General features: G+C 38.7%; 1 protein-coding gene across 1 annotated transcript in view; it reads left to right on the plus strand.

The window, feature by feature from the left end:
• LOC127528328 (obscurin-like) overlaps window positions 1-15,147 on the plus strand; it is a 308,697-nt gene that overhangs the window by 261,807 nt on the left and 31,743 nt on the right. Inside the window, exons 17-18 of the mRNA XM_051928768.1 lie at window positions 10,443-10,610; window positions 13,038-13,158. Of these exons, the coding sequence (XP_051784728.1) occupies window positions 10,443-10,610; window positions 13,038-13,158 (289 nt within the window). The remainder of the gene's footprint in view (window positions 1-10,442; window positions 10,611-13,037; window positions 13,159-15,147) is intronic.

Genomic DNA, 15,147 nt, shown 5'->3' on the forward strand with positions numbered 1-15,147 from the left:
TAGGCTACTTTCCCCCTCCTCCACAGTGCCCTAGGCATTGCCCAAAATCTGCAGAAGTTTGACAGTTTAATTCCTGTTAGCAAAAACTTAAGTGAAACACATAATTAATAAAGAAATAATAATGAAACACAAAAATACAAGGAAAAGGTTGGGGATCCACCTTTGTAAAGAATTTTGAAGAGTAGTGGTCTTGCCACCAAGTAGTCTATAGAAAGTAGTCTATAGAGTCAAAGTGTGACTGATTAGGAAAAGGCAGGTGGTTGTCTTTATAGTTGGTGAGGAAGAGGAGGGTCCAACAGGGAATAGGTAGAAATGAGGTCAGAAGGAGGGTGTGGTCTGGAGGCAGTAGTTGAACCTGGTTGGGCTTCAGGTGGTTTTCCTCTCAGATGATCTGCAGAGGAGAGAGAAAAGCCATTAGTGCACTTCATCAGCCCCTGACCCTGTATTTCGCCTTTAGTTAAGCCCCTTGACTGCCTCCTATGTGCATGTGTTTAACTAAAGCTAAAATAAAAATGAAAAAATATCTGAAACTAGAAGTAAGCGAAAATGAGAAAATAAAAACAAAAACAAAACTAGTTTTTGTAATTTTAATTTTTGATTTTCACCACACTAGTCTTTATGCATAATGTACAAGCAAGCATGCACTTGCCAGTATATTTATTAAATATTAATTAAAACCATGTTTAGAGAACAGCATTGATTCATGCACATGTGGCAGTACCCCTCATGGTTGGAGTTGGAACCTGATCATCATTGATCATTTCAGCCATCAGTCATCTTTGCCTTCTAGACCTGAGAGTGAATCCCAAAGCTTCATTACTTGTCAGTGACTTATTCTATGGATTTCATTGGCCATAACTGACCATTAGTCACAGAGGGCCCTATGTCAGCAAGAGACTGTTATCACAAAATTAAAAAAAAAAAAGACATTTAAAACTTGCCATCTGTTAATTTGGAAGACTAAGCAGTCTGGAAAAAAAAGCCATGGAAGACTGGTCTGGTTTGAACAGACCATGCTTCAAATTCAGTCAGTACTTTGAAAAAAATTGATACACTCCAAAGAAGGTAGAAATTTCAGCTGACAGTACCATTGCAAGCAGTTCCATATGTCGCAGGAGGCTGGAGGGGGGCGACCCAGCCGGGACACCCCGGAGGACCGGAGGAGGGCTTACGCCTCCCCCAGACCACGTGGGGGCAACCGCCCTGGCGGCTATGGGGACCATGGGTACAGAGCTTTAAAGCTCAACCCTGTAGGGGCCCGTGGTCACCGCCAGGGGGCGCCCCAATGCCTTGGGAGCCCTGGACCTCAGCACTTCCGCCACACCCAGAAGTGCTGGGGGGAAGAGGATCGGGGACACCCAGATTGTTTCCGGGTGTGCAGCCAGCACTTCCGCCACACTGGGGAGTGCCGGTGGATGATTGTCAGGAGGCACCTGGAGCACATCCAAGTTTGTATAAAAGGGGCCGCCTCCCTCCATTCAGGGGCTTGAGTCAGGTGGAAGAAGGATGAGGTCTTGGAGGAGGCAAGGAGGTGGCCTGAAGAGAGAGAAGGCATTGTTGTTGGCCAGGACTTTTGGGGACTTTGGGGTTTGTGTGGCACTTATTGTAAATATAGATTCTGTAAATAAACGTGTGTGGGGTGATTTAAACGTGTCTGCCTGTCTGTGTCCGGGTCATCTTCCACACATAGCATGTTGTCATTAACCAAGCATACGTTACACGTATACATTTAGTTTTAACCAGGTTATTCATACTGATGTTTCAATGTAGGCAGTGCAGTATCGCAGAGTGCGTTCCTGTCACACGATTGTGATGTACTTTTCTATGTTAAAAAATCCATTAGAAAAATGGTTGGCCTACAATAATCTTTACATATTTAGATTGCTTCAGCAAAGCCAATTGCTTAACAACAGGCTAGATGTCACCAGGCTGTACTTGGGAACTCATTAGCACACTTAATTCTGAAGTTCGCAATCCCGCTCAGGGTTTATGATCACAAGAATGTCAAGGAACAAAATCTGATCAATACTGAAAAAAACTCTGGCAGTGAATCTGTGTACAACAGACATTTTTATGTAACATTGCTGTGCTAACCATACAGCACATTATCGATAAAGCACTTAGAACCATTTAATTAATTGTAGACTGCAATCGTAAAATGTCATGCAAAAGTTACTAAGTGTGTAAGTTGCTAAGGTGCAGAGTTCGAGCTGGGTTTGAACTGAGAAGCAAATGAATAGCCATTGAGCAGCCAATCTCCTCCCAGTGTTTCATTGTAAAACTGATACAAAAACCATCTTATCCAGTTCATTGTTCCTTATCGCTGTGGATAGTTGTGTAATCCTGTGTTATTTTATCCATGGTTTTCTTCTTTTGTTTCCTGCTTGTTTTGTAATCTAATTCACAACTTTGACTTTCGAATATTTTTCTATTATTTGGTGTTTAATGTTTGATATTAGTTTGTATCCTATATTAATGTAATTTTAGCTTTTAGTCCTATTATTATTATCATATCTTTATTATGTTATGGCATGAGTTCAGATTTGATTTACAACCTGGTAACTGTATGTATGGAGTTTGCAAGTTCTCCCAATGTGTACATGGACTGAGTTGCGTAACTTCTGATAATATTTTAATAGCTGGATATTAGAAGTGGTTATTAAGCACTCTAAATTGCCAAAATGTGTGTTCTTCCTACGTGTTTGTTAAATTACGGAATGTTGTTTATTAAGGGAATAATCTGAGATGTTGATATAACAGATTTTCAGTAATTTAATGTTAAATGACATGCTTGTAGAAATACACTACATACATGGAAAAACTTTCATCTATATTTCTACTATTACTGCAATTACTATTATTATCACAGTTCAAGTAGTGACTTAGACAATATTTAAAAAAGTAAAGTAAATTTTTTTTTAAAAAATACACTTTCACAGTTTTGAATTGTGTAAATATAGTTAGCATCAGGAAGAATCAATAATAAATATAAAATAAGAGTATATGTGTGTGGTGATCTTACTGCTCGCAAAGGAAATTTCAAAAATAAAAAAGTGTTTTTGAAATTTGATAGGTATTTGCTTAAACTTGCTGCAGGATAAAGTAATAAATAACATCAGAACACAGTTGTTATTTGATTCTTGCATTTTTGTTTATACTGGTAACCTTGTACTGTCACATTATCATGACAAAATTGCATGTACAGTATTAAGTTGACAGGTACAACATGAGTGATATACAATTTCACAACTATAAAGAAAACTGTGTTTTTACACTTGCAAAACTGTGCCCGAGAAAACAATCTTGGTGAGTAATGCAAAACTAATAAAATATTACAACTAAAAATTAATTGCTAAAAAGCAAAAAAAATTAAAAATATAAAAGAACAAAAAATAAATATAAACTAAAATCAGAAAATGTCAAAAAACTAAAACAAAATAAAAACAAAATTAAAATCTAAATAAACAATAAAACTGAAAAATATCTTAAAATGAGGAAAACACTGGTTTGGGACATCTTTTATAAACTATATAGGGCACTCCACTTGGTCCAAGGGCTGTGCCGCTTCTGGCTGTCTTCACAACCACCTGTACCTTTTTCCAACTAGGTTCCTTGATGGTTGGGGTTGGTGAATTGATCTTCGTCCTGCGGCATCCCAAGTCTTGCCCCCTTCATCCTTTGAGAATGTTACATGGCCACTGTGGTTCTGCCCCAAGAGCTGCTTGGTGAAAGCAAAAAGGGTTTGCAGAAAAGGCTTCCTGCTTCCTAGTGCTCTTCCTTTCCCATCTATTGTGCCACTGTGCTCTCCATAGGGTGACAAATATCTTACTTACAATGCTCCTCTGGTCCATTAGGACACCTTTCTTTTCTTCATTAGCTGTGCTATACTGCTGCTTCAAACCTCTTTATCGTAAAGCTTATGATAACTGTTAAGCCCTGAGCTTTTTATCTGCATCTCCCTCAGTAGCTGCCTCCAAAATCCCATCCACATTTCCATCAAACCATCACTACTCTCTCTTCATAAATTCCGGTGACAATTTCACCTATCGATTTTTTGATAATTCACACCAGCTCAGAGGCAAGGGTGCTTTAAGTTCTGGGCACTGTGGGGTAATTCCAGCTCTGGCTCCTCCTGAGTTTCACCAGTGCTATCCCTCCTCTGCTGTACCATCAACCTTGTCACCAGGAATTTCATCTTAGCTTTGTAGATCATAACAACATAGGGGTTCTTCCAAATCTTGCCACATATAAATTCAACACTTCTTGTTGACTCTTCATTAGCATGGATTCTTATCCATTGATACATCCTGTTGGGTTGCTCATCCTACCCCAGGCACCCTGAAGGTACAGTGGTACCTCTGGTCACAACCGTAATTCGTTCCAAAACTCTGGACCCGACCCGATTTGATCGTGACCCAAACATAATTTCCTCCATAAGATTGTATGTAAATACAATTAATCCATTCCAGACCGTACAAACTGTATGTAAAAATATATTTTTTAAAGTTTTTTAAGCACAAAAATAGTTAATTACAACATAGAATGCACAGTGTAATAGTAAACTAAATGTAAAAACATTGAATAACACTGAGAAAACCTTGAACAACAGAGAAAACTAACATTGTAAGTGTTTGCGCTAGACCCTTATGAACTGCTTGCTGTAAACACTTTTTTTATGAGTTTTAAGCACAGAGGAAAAAAATTAAACTTTTCTTGCGAAACTTTTCAAACCATCCTCTACTGGCTTTAAATTCCTCACCTTTGCCACTCGAAGAAGGATTTTTTTTCAACAAATCGCCATGAATCTTCCTGGTTTTCTCGCATATGATCGGCTCACTTACGCTATACCCTGCAAACTGATACCGAGGACCCCTGCAGCTAGTGGGTCCGGGGCAGAGCTCCGGCTGCCAAGCGATTTCCTGCATTCTGAGCTGCAGAAATGCGTTTTCCCGGCATCTACAACCATCACTTTTTGTCGATTTCCGTTTGACACTGACAACCGTAACCGTAACACACTGACAGGAGCCAAATTTGCAGGCTGTCAGCGCAGACTGTCATACAAGGCCCTGAGTGAAGGGTATGAGTGATGGAGGTATCTTCGACTAATGGAAGTTCAGTCCTGGTGCTAGTGCTGCTGCTGCTGCTAGAGCTAACCGTTTTCACTAGGCCAAGCTTTTTTTTTTGCTTTTTATATTTTTTATATATTTTTTTTATTTTATGAAGATAAGATCCACATTATTTAGTTTTTACATTTTTATTCGGTTTTAAAGCTTGTTTTCATACTTTCGAGATATTCAGATTTCCATATAAAATAAACTCCCCATTTGGTAATTTTCAGGAATAAAAGGAATCAGAAAAATGGCTCCCATCATCATTCGTCGGATATTGAATCCCGGTTTCGCGAAAGGGCCCCTTTTGGACTAGGAAGACACATTCCTTGTCGGTGATTGCTGCACCCCACAAACCTGTATCTCCCCAACTAAAGGAATCGAAATCATTATCAGCCTCGTCGTGATCTTCATCTTTCTGGTTAGAAACCGAAATGGCTGGCAACGTTGCTGAACCTGATGAAAAACCCATGTCCATGTCATTCTTAACGTCATCGACTTCTGACTCCTCGGAGTCGGATACAGGTTTGTGGGGCTTGGATGGCATTGCGGTATCTTCGACTAATGGAAGTTCAGTCCTGGTGCTAGTGCTGCTGCTGCTGCTGCTGCTAGAGCTAACCGTTTTCGTTAAGAAGCATTGCAAAGCGCCTTTTTGGGTAGCGAAGAATTCATCTTTCGCTACTTTTTCTTTATGTTTTTGAGCACCTGATTTTTATTTCTTTGGCGGTGGAACTGAAGACATTTGGAATACAATAATTTCAAACTGGAAATTCGGGAAGGCCTAACTACTATCTACAAGACGTTCTTTCCAACAAAATGGAAATATATTGATATGAAGGAAAGTGATGGCTTTACGAAGAGAAGGGCCCCTTTTATGCTCTGTCGAGAATGCAGTGCGGCAGAGCGGCCCTGAATGAAGCGTAAGTGGCCGCCTACTGAGGACAGAGGCACAGATGAGCCATGGAGGCGGCAACAGGCGCACGGGCCTGAGTGAAGCGTAATGAAGATTGGAGTGCCGAGTGGAGATGTCAACATGGAGTAATTAAGTGATGGAATATGTTGCCGTGAATTATATACTGTATATAAAAAAATTAGTAATAGAGGTTGGAGTGAAGGAGTCTGTTGCTCCATTGGGCCCTCCACAGCAGCGTCGCATCACAGGAAAAAAAAACCTTGGGCGCAGTGGGCCCCCTCCAGCTGAGGGCCCGAAGCGATCGCTTCGTTCGCTTTGCCCTAAGGCCGGCTCTGATGAACTGCACAGATATGGTGAAGTGATGTCTCCAATCAGCATGATTCCACTAGGCTGCAGATGCATGGAATTAAAACGTGTCATGTCCTTCAGATGAGAGCTTTAAGTTCTGAGTGGATGGTATGAATTACGTGGTGTTTGTGAGTTCCGAATTAATGAAATGTTTCAATTGTGGTAGAGTAGGTCATAAAGCGATTGACTGTAAAAGAGAGAATATTTATTTAAGTGATGAAGAAAGTAGAGAAAGTGAGCCAGAGACTGAGGAAGAGGAGGAGGAGGAGGAGGATGAAGATGAGCTAGCTGATAGTGAAAGTGAATTAGATGATAAGGAAACTGAGGAACAAATGGAGCCTGCTAACGAAATAAAAGTTGCAATAGACTCTAAAAAGGATCATGAAAAAAATAATGATGGTGTGCTGGCTGAGGCTGGTGATACACCTGTAGATGTGCCCAGCGTCCCAGGTAAAGCAGTCTCCGTCCTTAAAGAATGGAAAACAGCTGAGACTGAGGAGGCCCCCACTGGTCAGGCTGCAGATATCTGCAGTGATAACACTGATAAGAATGTCATTCTGTTTCAGACTGAAGGGAGCTGTAATGATACAGTTGGAGATGATCCATATCCAAGTGGTGTAACACTGCCCACTAATATTGAGACAAGCTCCGACATGCCTAAGGTTGATATTAATGAGGGCATGTTTGGCTTGGGCAAGGGCACTAAACAAAAAGCATGTACCAGCAAGAAAGAAATAAAAGTTGCAAAGAGAGCAGTAGCAAGTGTGGATGTGAGTGTGGAGTCGAGTGGTTGCAAGGAGGCATCACAAGGACCCACTAGGAAAAGAAAGGAAGCAGTGAAGTCCACCATGGGCGCAAAGAAGATTTTAATGTCAGACAATTTGTCCAAAAAAACAAATTGCATCAGATAAAAAGAGGGATATTGCTGACAGTTGTTAAGATGTGGAGAGTGAAGGAAAGAATGACTCAGACATTTCTGGTAACACCTTCTCAGTGTTAGGTTTGGAGCCTAAAGGGGGTACAGCACAAATACTATCAGAAATGTTTTGAATTTTTAGAGGGCAAGACTATTTTCCAGACATTGATTTAAAGTGGAACTTGATTTTTGATTTTTTTAGAACAGAAGCACTTAGATGTGGGTTTCCTTCAAGAGACCCACTCAGATTTGGAGAATCAGGCTGCCTGGGTGCAGGACTGGGAAGGGACATTTTTTTCAGTCATGGCACCAGTGTGAGTGTAGGGGTGGCGGTGCTGATAAGTAAAACCTCTGTGGAACTTGACCCAGACTTGACACAGACAGGCAGACATGTTACGATTACCCCACACACGTTTATTTAGGTTTTCCATTATTTACAAAATCTCTTCACAGACCCCAATACCCCAAAGTTCCGGCCAATACAATGCCTTTCTCCACCAACTCTTCTTCAGGCCGCCTCCTTCTCTCCTCCAGAGACCTCATCCGTCTTCCACCTGATTCAAGTCATTCTCTGAAGGGAGGTGGACCCTTTAAATAAACACCCGGATGTGCTCCAGGTGTGTTCCCGGCACTCTCCCACTGACACGCCCCAGTGTGGTGGAAGTGCCGGCTGTATCCCCGGAAGCACTCCGGGTGTCCCCACTTTTCTTCCCCCCAGCACTTCCGGGTGTGGCGGAAGTGCTGAGGTCCAGGGTCCTACTGGTATTGGGGTGCCCCCTGGCGGTGACCATGGGCCCCTACATTTTCGAGCTTCCCAGCTCTGTACCCGTGGCCCCCAGGGCGGTCGCCCCCTCGAGGTCTGGAGGGGGCACAAGCCCTCCTCCGGTCTTCTAGGGTGTCCCGGCTGGGTACCACCCCCATCCGGGTACCACACCTCCTTGTTAAAAATCACAAAGGTGACTGAGGTTATAGCTGGCAGATTGTTAGTTGTACAAACAGAGGATGGCCCCCACTCTTGTAAAGTTCAGATGAAGACGTCTTCTCTGTATGTCAATGCTTTGCACTTTTTGAGGAAACATCTTCTGCAAAGATTAACTGGGAGAAAGAGAATGCGTATTTATTAGAGGACTGGGAACATCGCCCTCCACCAGTCTTGCGATCAGGACTGGGCTGGAATAGAAAAGCTTTTCGATATCTCGGTGTTGTGCTGATTGGTGACAACACTGGAAAGGACAACTGGGAGGTCTTTTTAAAACGGATTGAGTTAAGGTTAAGGAAATGGCAGTGGATTGTGTCTAAACTATCTTTTAGAGGAAGAGTTCTCGTTATTAATAGTCTTGTTGCCTCTATGCTGTGGCACAAACTGATGAATTTTGATCTGCCATCAGGACTGTTACATTCCATAAAAAAAATGTTAGTTGACTTTTTTGGAATGGTGTGCACTGGCTCAAAAAAGGGCTTATCTATTTACCAGTGCACGAAAGAGGACAAGGGCTGATTGATGTCTACAGTAAAGCAGCAAGTTTCAAGTTGCTAATTTTATAGCGCTTTTTTTCTCTTCAGAACCCCTAATTTAGAACAAAATAACCCTCTCTTTTTTCCATAAGATTGAAAATTTGGGTTTTGATGTCCATTTTATTGTTAATGGACTTGAGCAATTTAGATCTCTCTCCATTACCCAAATTCTACAAGGAAGTTTTACTGACTTGGAGCTCTTTTTTTCAATGAGTGCCATCCACATCCCCTTCCCTTTTCATTGAATCCATACCTTTCAATTCTTTATTCACATGTCCACTGCTGTTTAAGGTTAGTTTTGTAAAGTCATAGATTAAAAGTGGCATTGTGGTTTTTTCTCAGTTATTGGAGGAAGACAACAAGAGCTTTAAAGATGCCACTGTATTGGCTTCAGGGCTGGGTATTCGATCAGTACAAACTGTGAATTATTTATTATCCTTTATGGCAAAAGATTTCTTCAGGTTAACAGAAAGTCAGGGAAACTCAACTTCAGTGCCTAAGAAGACTGAGGATGAGGCCTCATTTTCTGACCTGGAGGTGGAACCCAAATTGGACATGAATAGTGTGAGGAGGAACTCCATTTTAAGGTTAGAACAAAAGGAAAGAGAATTTTTTGATCTTTAAAAAAGAAAGATTTGTATGTTTATAGTTTTCAATTTTATAAATCTTAAAAACACCATCATGACACCCTGGACAGAAAAATTAAATGTAGAAGTAGAGGTCAGGCCAGCTTGGAGAGAATTTTATAAACCCCCAAACAATAAGAAATCACACGATTTACAATAGAGAATTCTACATGGGGTCATTGTGGCAAATGTGTTCTTAAATAAACTTCAAAGTGATGTGAGCGACAAAGGTGCTTTCTGTGGGGAGAAAGAAACCATTTATCATTTATTCTTTTTGTATTTTCAGAAATTATTTGGGGCATGAAATATAACAAAAAATCAAAATTAAAACTTCAACTTTTAAATTATTTACTTGGGCAAGCAAAGTTAGCCATTTTAAAAAGCCGTAATAACAAACGGAGTGGCACATTACCAGATGATGTGCTCATTATTTTCAATTTTTACATTATTTCTAGAATAAAGCTGGAATTTATGTATTATAAAACAATGTGTAATATCAAAGAATTTGAAAAGGTGTGGGAAGTGAAGGGGGTGCAGTGCTACATTGAGGAGGGGCAACTAAAAATCAATTTTGACTTAATGTGTGGGGTAGAAGGTGTGTACAACAGACTAGTGGAGGAGAATTGTGAATTTTTTCTTGTATAAAACATGTACCTATTTACTTATCATGATACAGTATTTAATTTGTGCAGTGTAGGAGGATTGTACTGGGGAGTAGTGGAGGAGTAAAAAATTTTTTTTGTTAATATATGTATCTATTTACGTATCAAGGGAAATTATTTAAATTCGTGCACAGTGTAGCAGGCGTGGACGGGGGGTAATGGTGAAGTAATGCAATTAATAATTTTCTTCAGAAATTTTTATTTATATCGATGTGTTCATGTTTTCTATTATTGTACAAAATAAAGTTTACATTAAAATGTTTTATCTATCTATCTATCTATCTATCTATCTATCTATCTATCTATCTATCTATCTATCTATCTATCTAACACTGCTTTATATTTCTTTCTAAGGAGGAGAATGGAATACAATGGCAGAAAATGTTGAAGATAGTTGCTACACTGTTAGCAGCCTCCCGAAAGGAATAGTCTATTCTTTCAGAATAGCATGTGTAAATAAGGCTGGCATGGGAGCATACAGTGAACCATCTGCAGAAATAACAATTGGCGAGCACTATGAAGGTAAAGACAGTTTCTTAGTAACACATAATAAAACAAGTAAGGGGTCTTGCGCTAGGAAAACTTTTACTGCTTGATGGAGGACAGAAAAATTGCTTTATTAAATATGGTGAACTAAACTAGGCTGTAATGATATATTGATATAACGGTATTAATTTGTAGTAGTATTACTAAGTAAGATATATACAAAGCTACAAAAATAAAGATTAATTGGTATCATTTCAGAATAGGGGCTATCTAAGTGAATCTAGTAGTCATTCACTTCTGTGTAACAAGACTTTAACAAGTAATGCATTTGGTGCAACAATTACAATACATTAGAAAAGTAGCTTGCTATAGTACATTTATTAATCAGTTAATTCTATGTAATAAGAGCTTAGCAAGGGCTTTGTGTTCTGTGGCAATAAGTGACTAATATATGAAGTATAGCAACACCTTAATGCTCTCATTTTAAAATGTTAACAATCAGTTAACTAACATCAGGTCTCGAATAGGATAAAATGTTTCATTGCAGTAAATATTTTAATTGTACGCTGTATTGAAGTAAAGGTCCTTTCATTGGTTGGACAGATTCACATTTATAACCTTGATTAGGGAAAATGTGCTTAAACATTTTCAAATACAGCAGCCATGATCTAATAAAATGTTCACAATGTTCCATTGCAAATTTAATGTAAACCTAACCAATTTATTTTTGTACTAATAAACAAGTATATAAAACCTTTACTGAAACTGCAGTCGCAGAAAGATTATAGAAAGTTTGTCTTTTGGTTATATTGCACATAATCCACCTGCATGTTTATGAATGGGTGCATAAATTTATTTCCACCTTGGTTGTACTGTATTGTCTTGAATGCGTTGCTTAGTATCTGACTGGATCATGCTTTTAAAAATAAGGAAAGCTGCTCAATGGCATGCTATACTCTCTTAAAAGAATAACAAATTCCAAGCCTAATACTTTCTTGTGTCTATTGTCATGCATCTTTCAGTTTTGTAAAAACAATGTTAAGTACTGTACTACCTTTCTTTGACAATGGGAAAATTGGTCCTCCTGCTACAAACCCACTGCAGACTTTAGTTCAGTGAGCCTGAACATCTGCAGCTGGATTATCTGTGAGATGTTCACACACCTCCACACTACAAAGAATTATTCACTTTTAACTACAGTATGTTCTGTGTTTAAGTGGTTTGAAGTTGTCCAATGCTTCCCATGACTGACCTTAACATATTACATTTTCCCAATCAGGCATATCCTCAGCTTTCACCACTGATAGCAACCTTCATTCTGTATCCACAATATCTCTGCCTTCCTGATGAACCAGGCTTTCATCACAACTTGATGAATGAACTGTGGCTTCCCACTGATCAGCAAAATACTTAGGCTGCTTTGATTTTCCCTAGCACTTTAACAAGGGACAATCTCCAATCACCAGCATAAAACAAAGGTGCATTTCAACTAGACCCACTACTCCCAACACCCTGAACTGGGTCACCAAAACAGTAATACAGTAGTACTTTTGTTTACACCAATTAAGCTTTTAATCAGAGGCAACTGTCTATATTCCATTTCCCTGATATCTTGTGGTGGTACCCAAACTGCTTCCAGAAAATGTCACCTCCTACTCAGTTTCGAATAACATCAGATGGGACATTACTGATTTATGGAAAAACTATTGTGATTTACAGTAAATCACTTACACTTCCTCATTTAGAAGAATCCTAACCCACCCACACAATTAGAAAAAAATATATAATTCAAAAAGAAATGAAGAAACACATTGGAGATGCAATATCAGTTGCATTGGTTTCTGAAATGTGCAGCTAAAAGAGCAACAATTGTATCTCCTATTAAATATCTGCTGCCGAATCAATCAAGCTCAGTAATCTATTCTATAATCTTTAAGGAAATACCACCATCAGCCATTTATTTATAACATTACAGTGCCATCTACAGATCATTAAATAGACATTATATAAGTAGTAAAGCAGACCTATCATCTTTGTCACTTATTTGCATTGTGACAGATTTTAGAACTAGACAACTAGAGAGTTATCCAGAAAACACAGACATATCTCTTATTTTGCCTTAGTTGTTCATTACAAACATTGTATGTGTATATTTTTTGAGTATGTATCAGATGCTTAGAACGTGTAGCCAGTTTAGTTAGTATTATAATAAATATAACGTATAAAGCAATTAAACACAAAAAATTTAACTGACTAAGAAACTTGAAGATTCAGGTATTATTACATGCAGGACAAACTCAGTTTCTATTTTGCCACCAATATATAATATTTTCAAACTGGAAGGCAAAGCAACTTATATGGCATTGTTGCTTGAAAATGTATCCAAGTAAAATGTTTAATTCAGAGCACTTTTTGTTATTAATGTAATGTAAAAATATCTCATAACATACCTCCTTTTTGCAGACTATCACATTCCTCTCATCCGGGCAATCTCAACTGGGCCTGAGAGCAGCAGCACTCTACAATATCAACATCCCCATCTTCAAAAGCACAAGACATATACTTTCATGTCTGAAATTAACAGGTACAAGCCAACAGTTTGACTTTAAAAGTCATTATTGCAAAACGTTAGACAAATGACATATTGTACAATGTAATGTTACATAGTCTTAATTAATAAAAACTTTTTCCTCATTGACTGTCAACAGTGGTGTCTGTCAACATATTTCTAAAACACAGAATGAATTGTCTCTAAAAAATTCTTTGTGCAAATTACATTTTCCATACTACAATATATGTTTGTGTTAATTATTTGGTTGATAATTTCAAATGATGATTCGTTTTCCAAGTCTACTTAGTCCAGTATGATGTCATGGGGAGCTGAAGCTTTGCAACACCAGACACCAATGCAGTGATAGTCTTTCAGAAGGCACACTCGTGTAAACAGGGTGAATGTTGACTTGTCTGTCAACTTAGCATGACCATCTCTAAGATAAGGAAGGATCTCAAGTTACTCTGATATAATTTCTCAAATGAGGAAAACATGAAAACCCCACACAAAAAATAACCAGGGAACCAAATCCAGGTACCTGACGCTGTGTAAAGCAGCACTAGACACCTTCCTATCCATTTTAAGTTACAATGAGCTAATCAGTGAAATTCATTTTATAATACAGTATACAGACATGTGGCCTAATAATATACAGTGCTGTTACTTGTAAGAAATGAGTATTATTTTAAGTTGGAATCTCTGGAAGTATCTTTATGGATTCCTTTAGCAGTAGCCTCTAGTAATAAATTGTGAATGAGAAAAATAAAATCAACTTGGTTGCAATAGTGGTTAGTGCTGCTGTCTCAATGATCATGTGTCTTTAATTTGAATCTTGCACCCGGTCATTGTTCACATGGAGTTTAAACATTCTCCCTTTGTATGCCTTGGTTTTCCTTCCGCATTCCCAAAATCATGCAGGTTAGGTTAAATGGTGACAATAAAATGGTTTAAATATGGATGTTAGTGTGGGTGGGCCCTGTGATAGATTGGTATCCTGTCCAGGGATGTTTCCTGCTTTATAATCAGCACTGTTACGAGAGGACCAACATGATCCTAATCTGGATTAAGATGGTCTGAAAATGTATGTATGACTCAGTAAACTCATGCACAGTAGCACTACAAAAATACTTTTCTGATTTTTGTAAATGTTGATCATGAAGTTATGTGTACCCCAACAAATGTTATACATTTCAAGTTATGGAATACTTCAGTATAAATTCCTTGAAAAGTGATACTGTTGTACCGTATCTGTTCATAAATACTTTATGATGAGAAAGTCCAGTTTTGCTTAGACATGTGCACATGTTTACTTAAATTTAAGAGTTAAAGGGACAGCTATAATAGTAAAATAGTGACAGAAAGAGCAAATGAATACAGGTGCATTTCACTAAATGATGCACAAGATTTTGTTTACCCTGGAGACATTGAACACTCTGAACAGTAACAAAGTGATGCCTTTAAAGAGGCATAGCAGAGAGAAATTAATTTGAATTATATATTTTTTTTTGTACCTTGAGCAGTAACCAAAGCTGTCACTTATCTAGTTTGTTAAACATTTCATTACAAATTAGGCAACACCATTGAACTACAGATAGGTGCACATCTGTAAGATATGGAAATCTTCTTTTTGTAGCAGATGAGAAAATTAATCTCAGTAAGAATAACTGTTTAAAATGGTTAAATCTGATGCCTTTTAATTTCAAGAACCAAGGTTTGAATCCTGGTTCTATGTAGAATCTACACCTAGTATCTCCCAGTGTCAGTCAGTAATTTTCTAACCCTCTTTGCCCTGAACAGCGTCATGTGGGTGCATAGGGTGCAAGGAAGGAACAAACCCTAGACAGGGTGCCAGTTCATCACAGGCTGAAAACACACACACACCAACCACACACTAGGGCCAATTTATTATCACCAATCCATCTAACTTGCATGTCTTTGGACTATGGGAGGAAACAGGAGGAAACCCATGCAGACACAGGGTAAACATGTAAACTCCATGCAGGGAGAACCTGGGAATACCAC

This window comes from Erpetoichthys calabaricus, chromosome 6 (assembly GCF_900747795.2).
Source record: "Erpetoichthys calabaricus chromosome 6, fErpCal1.3, whole genome shotgun sequence".
NCBI classification, from domain to species: domain Eukaryota; kingdom Metazoa; phylum Chordata; class Cladistia; order Polypteriformes; family Polypteridae; genus Erpetoichthys; species Erpetoichthys calabaricus.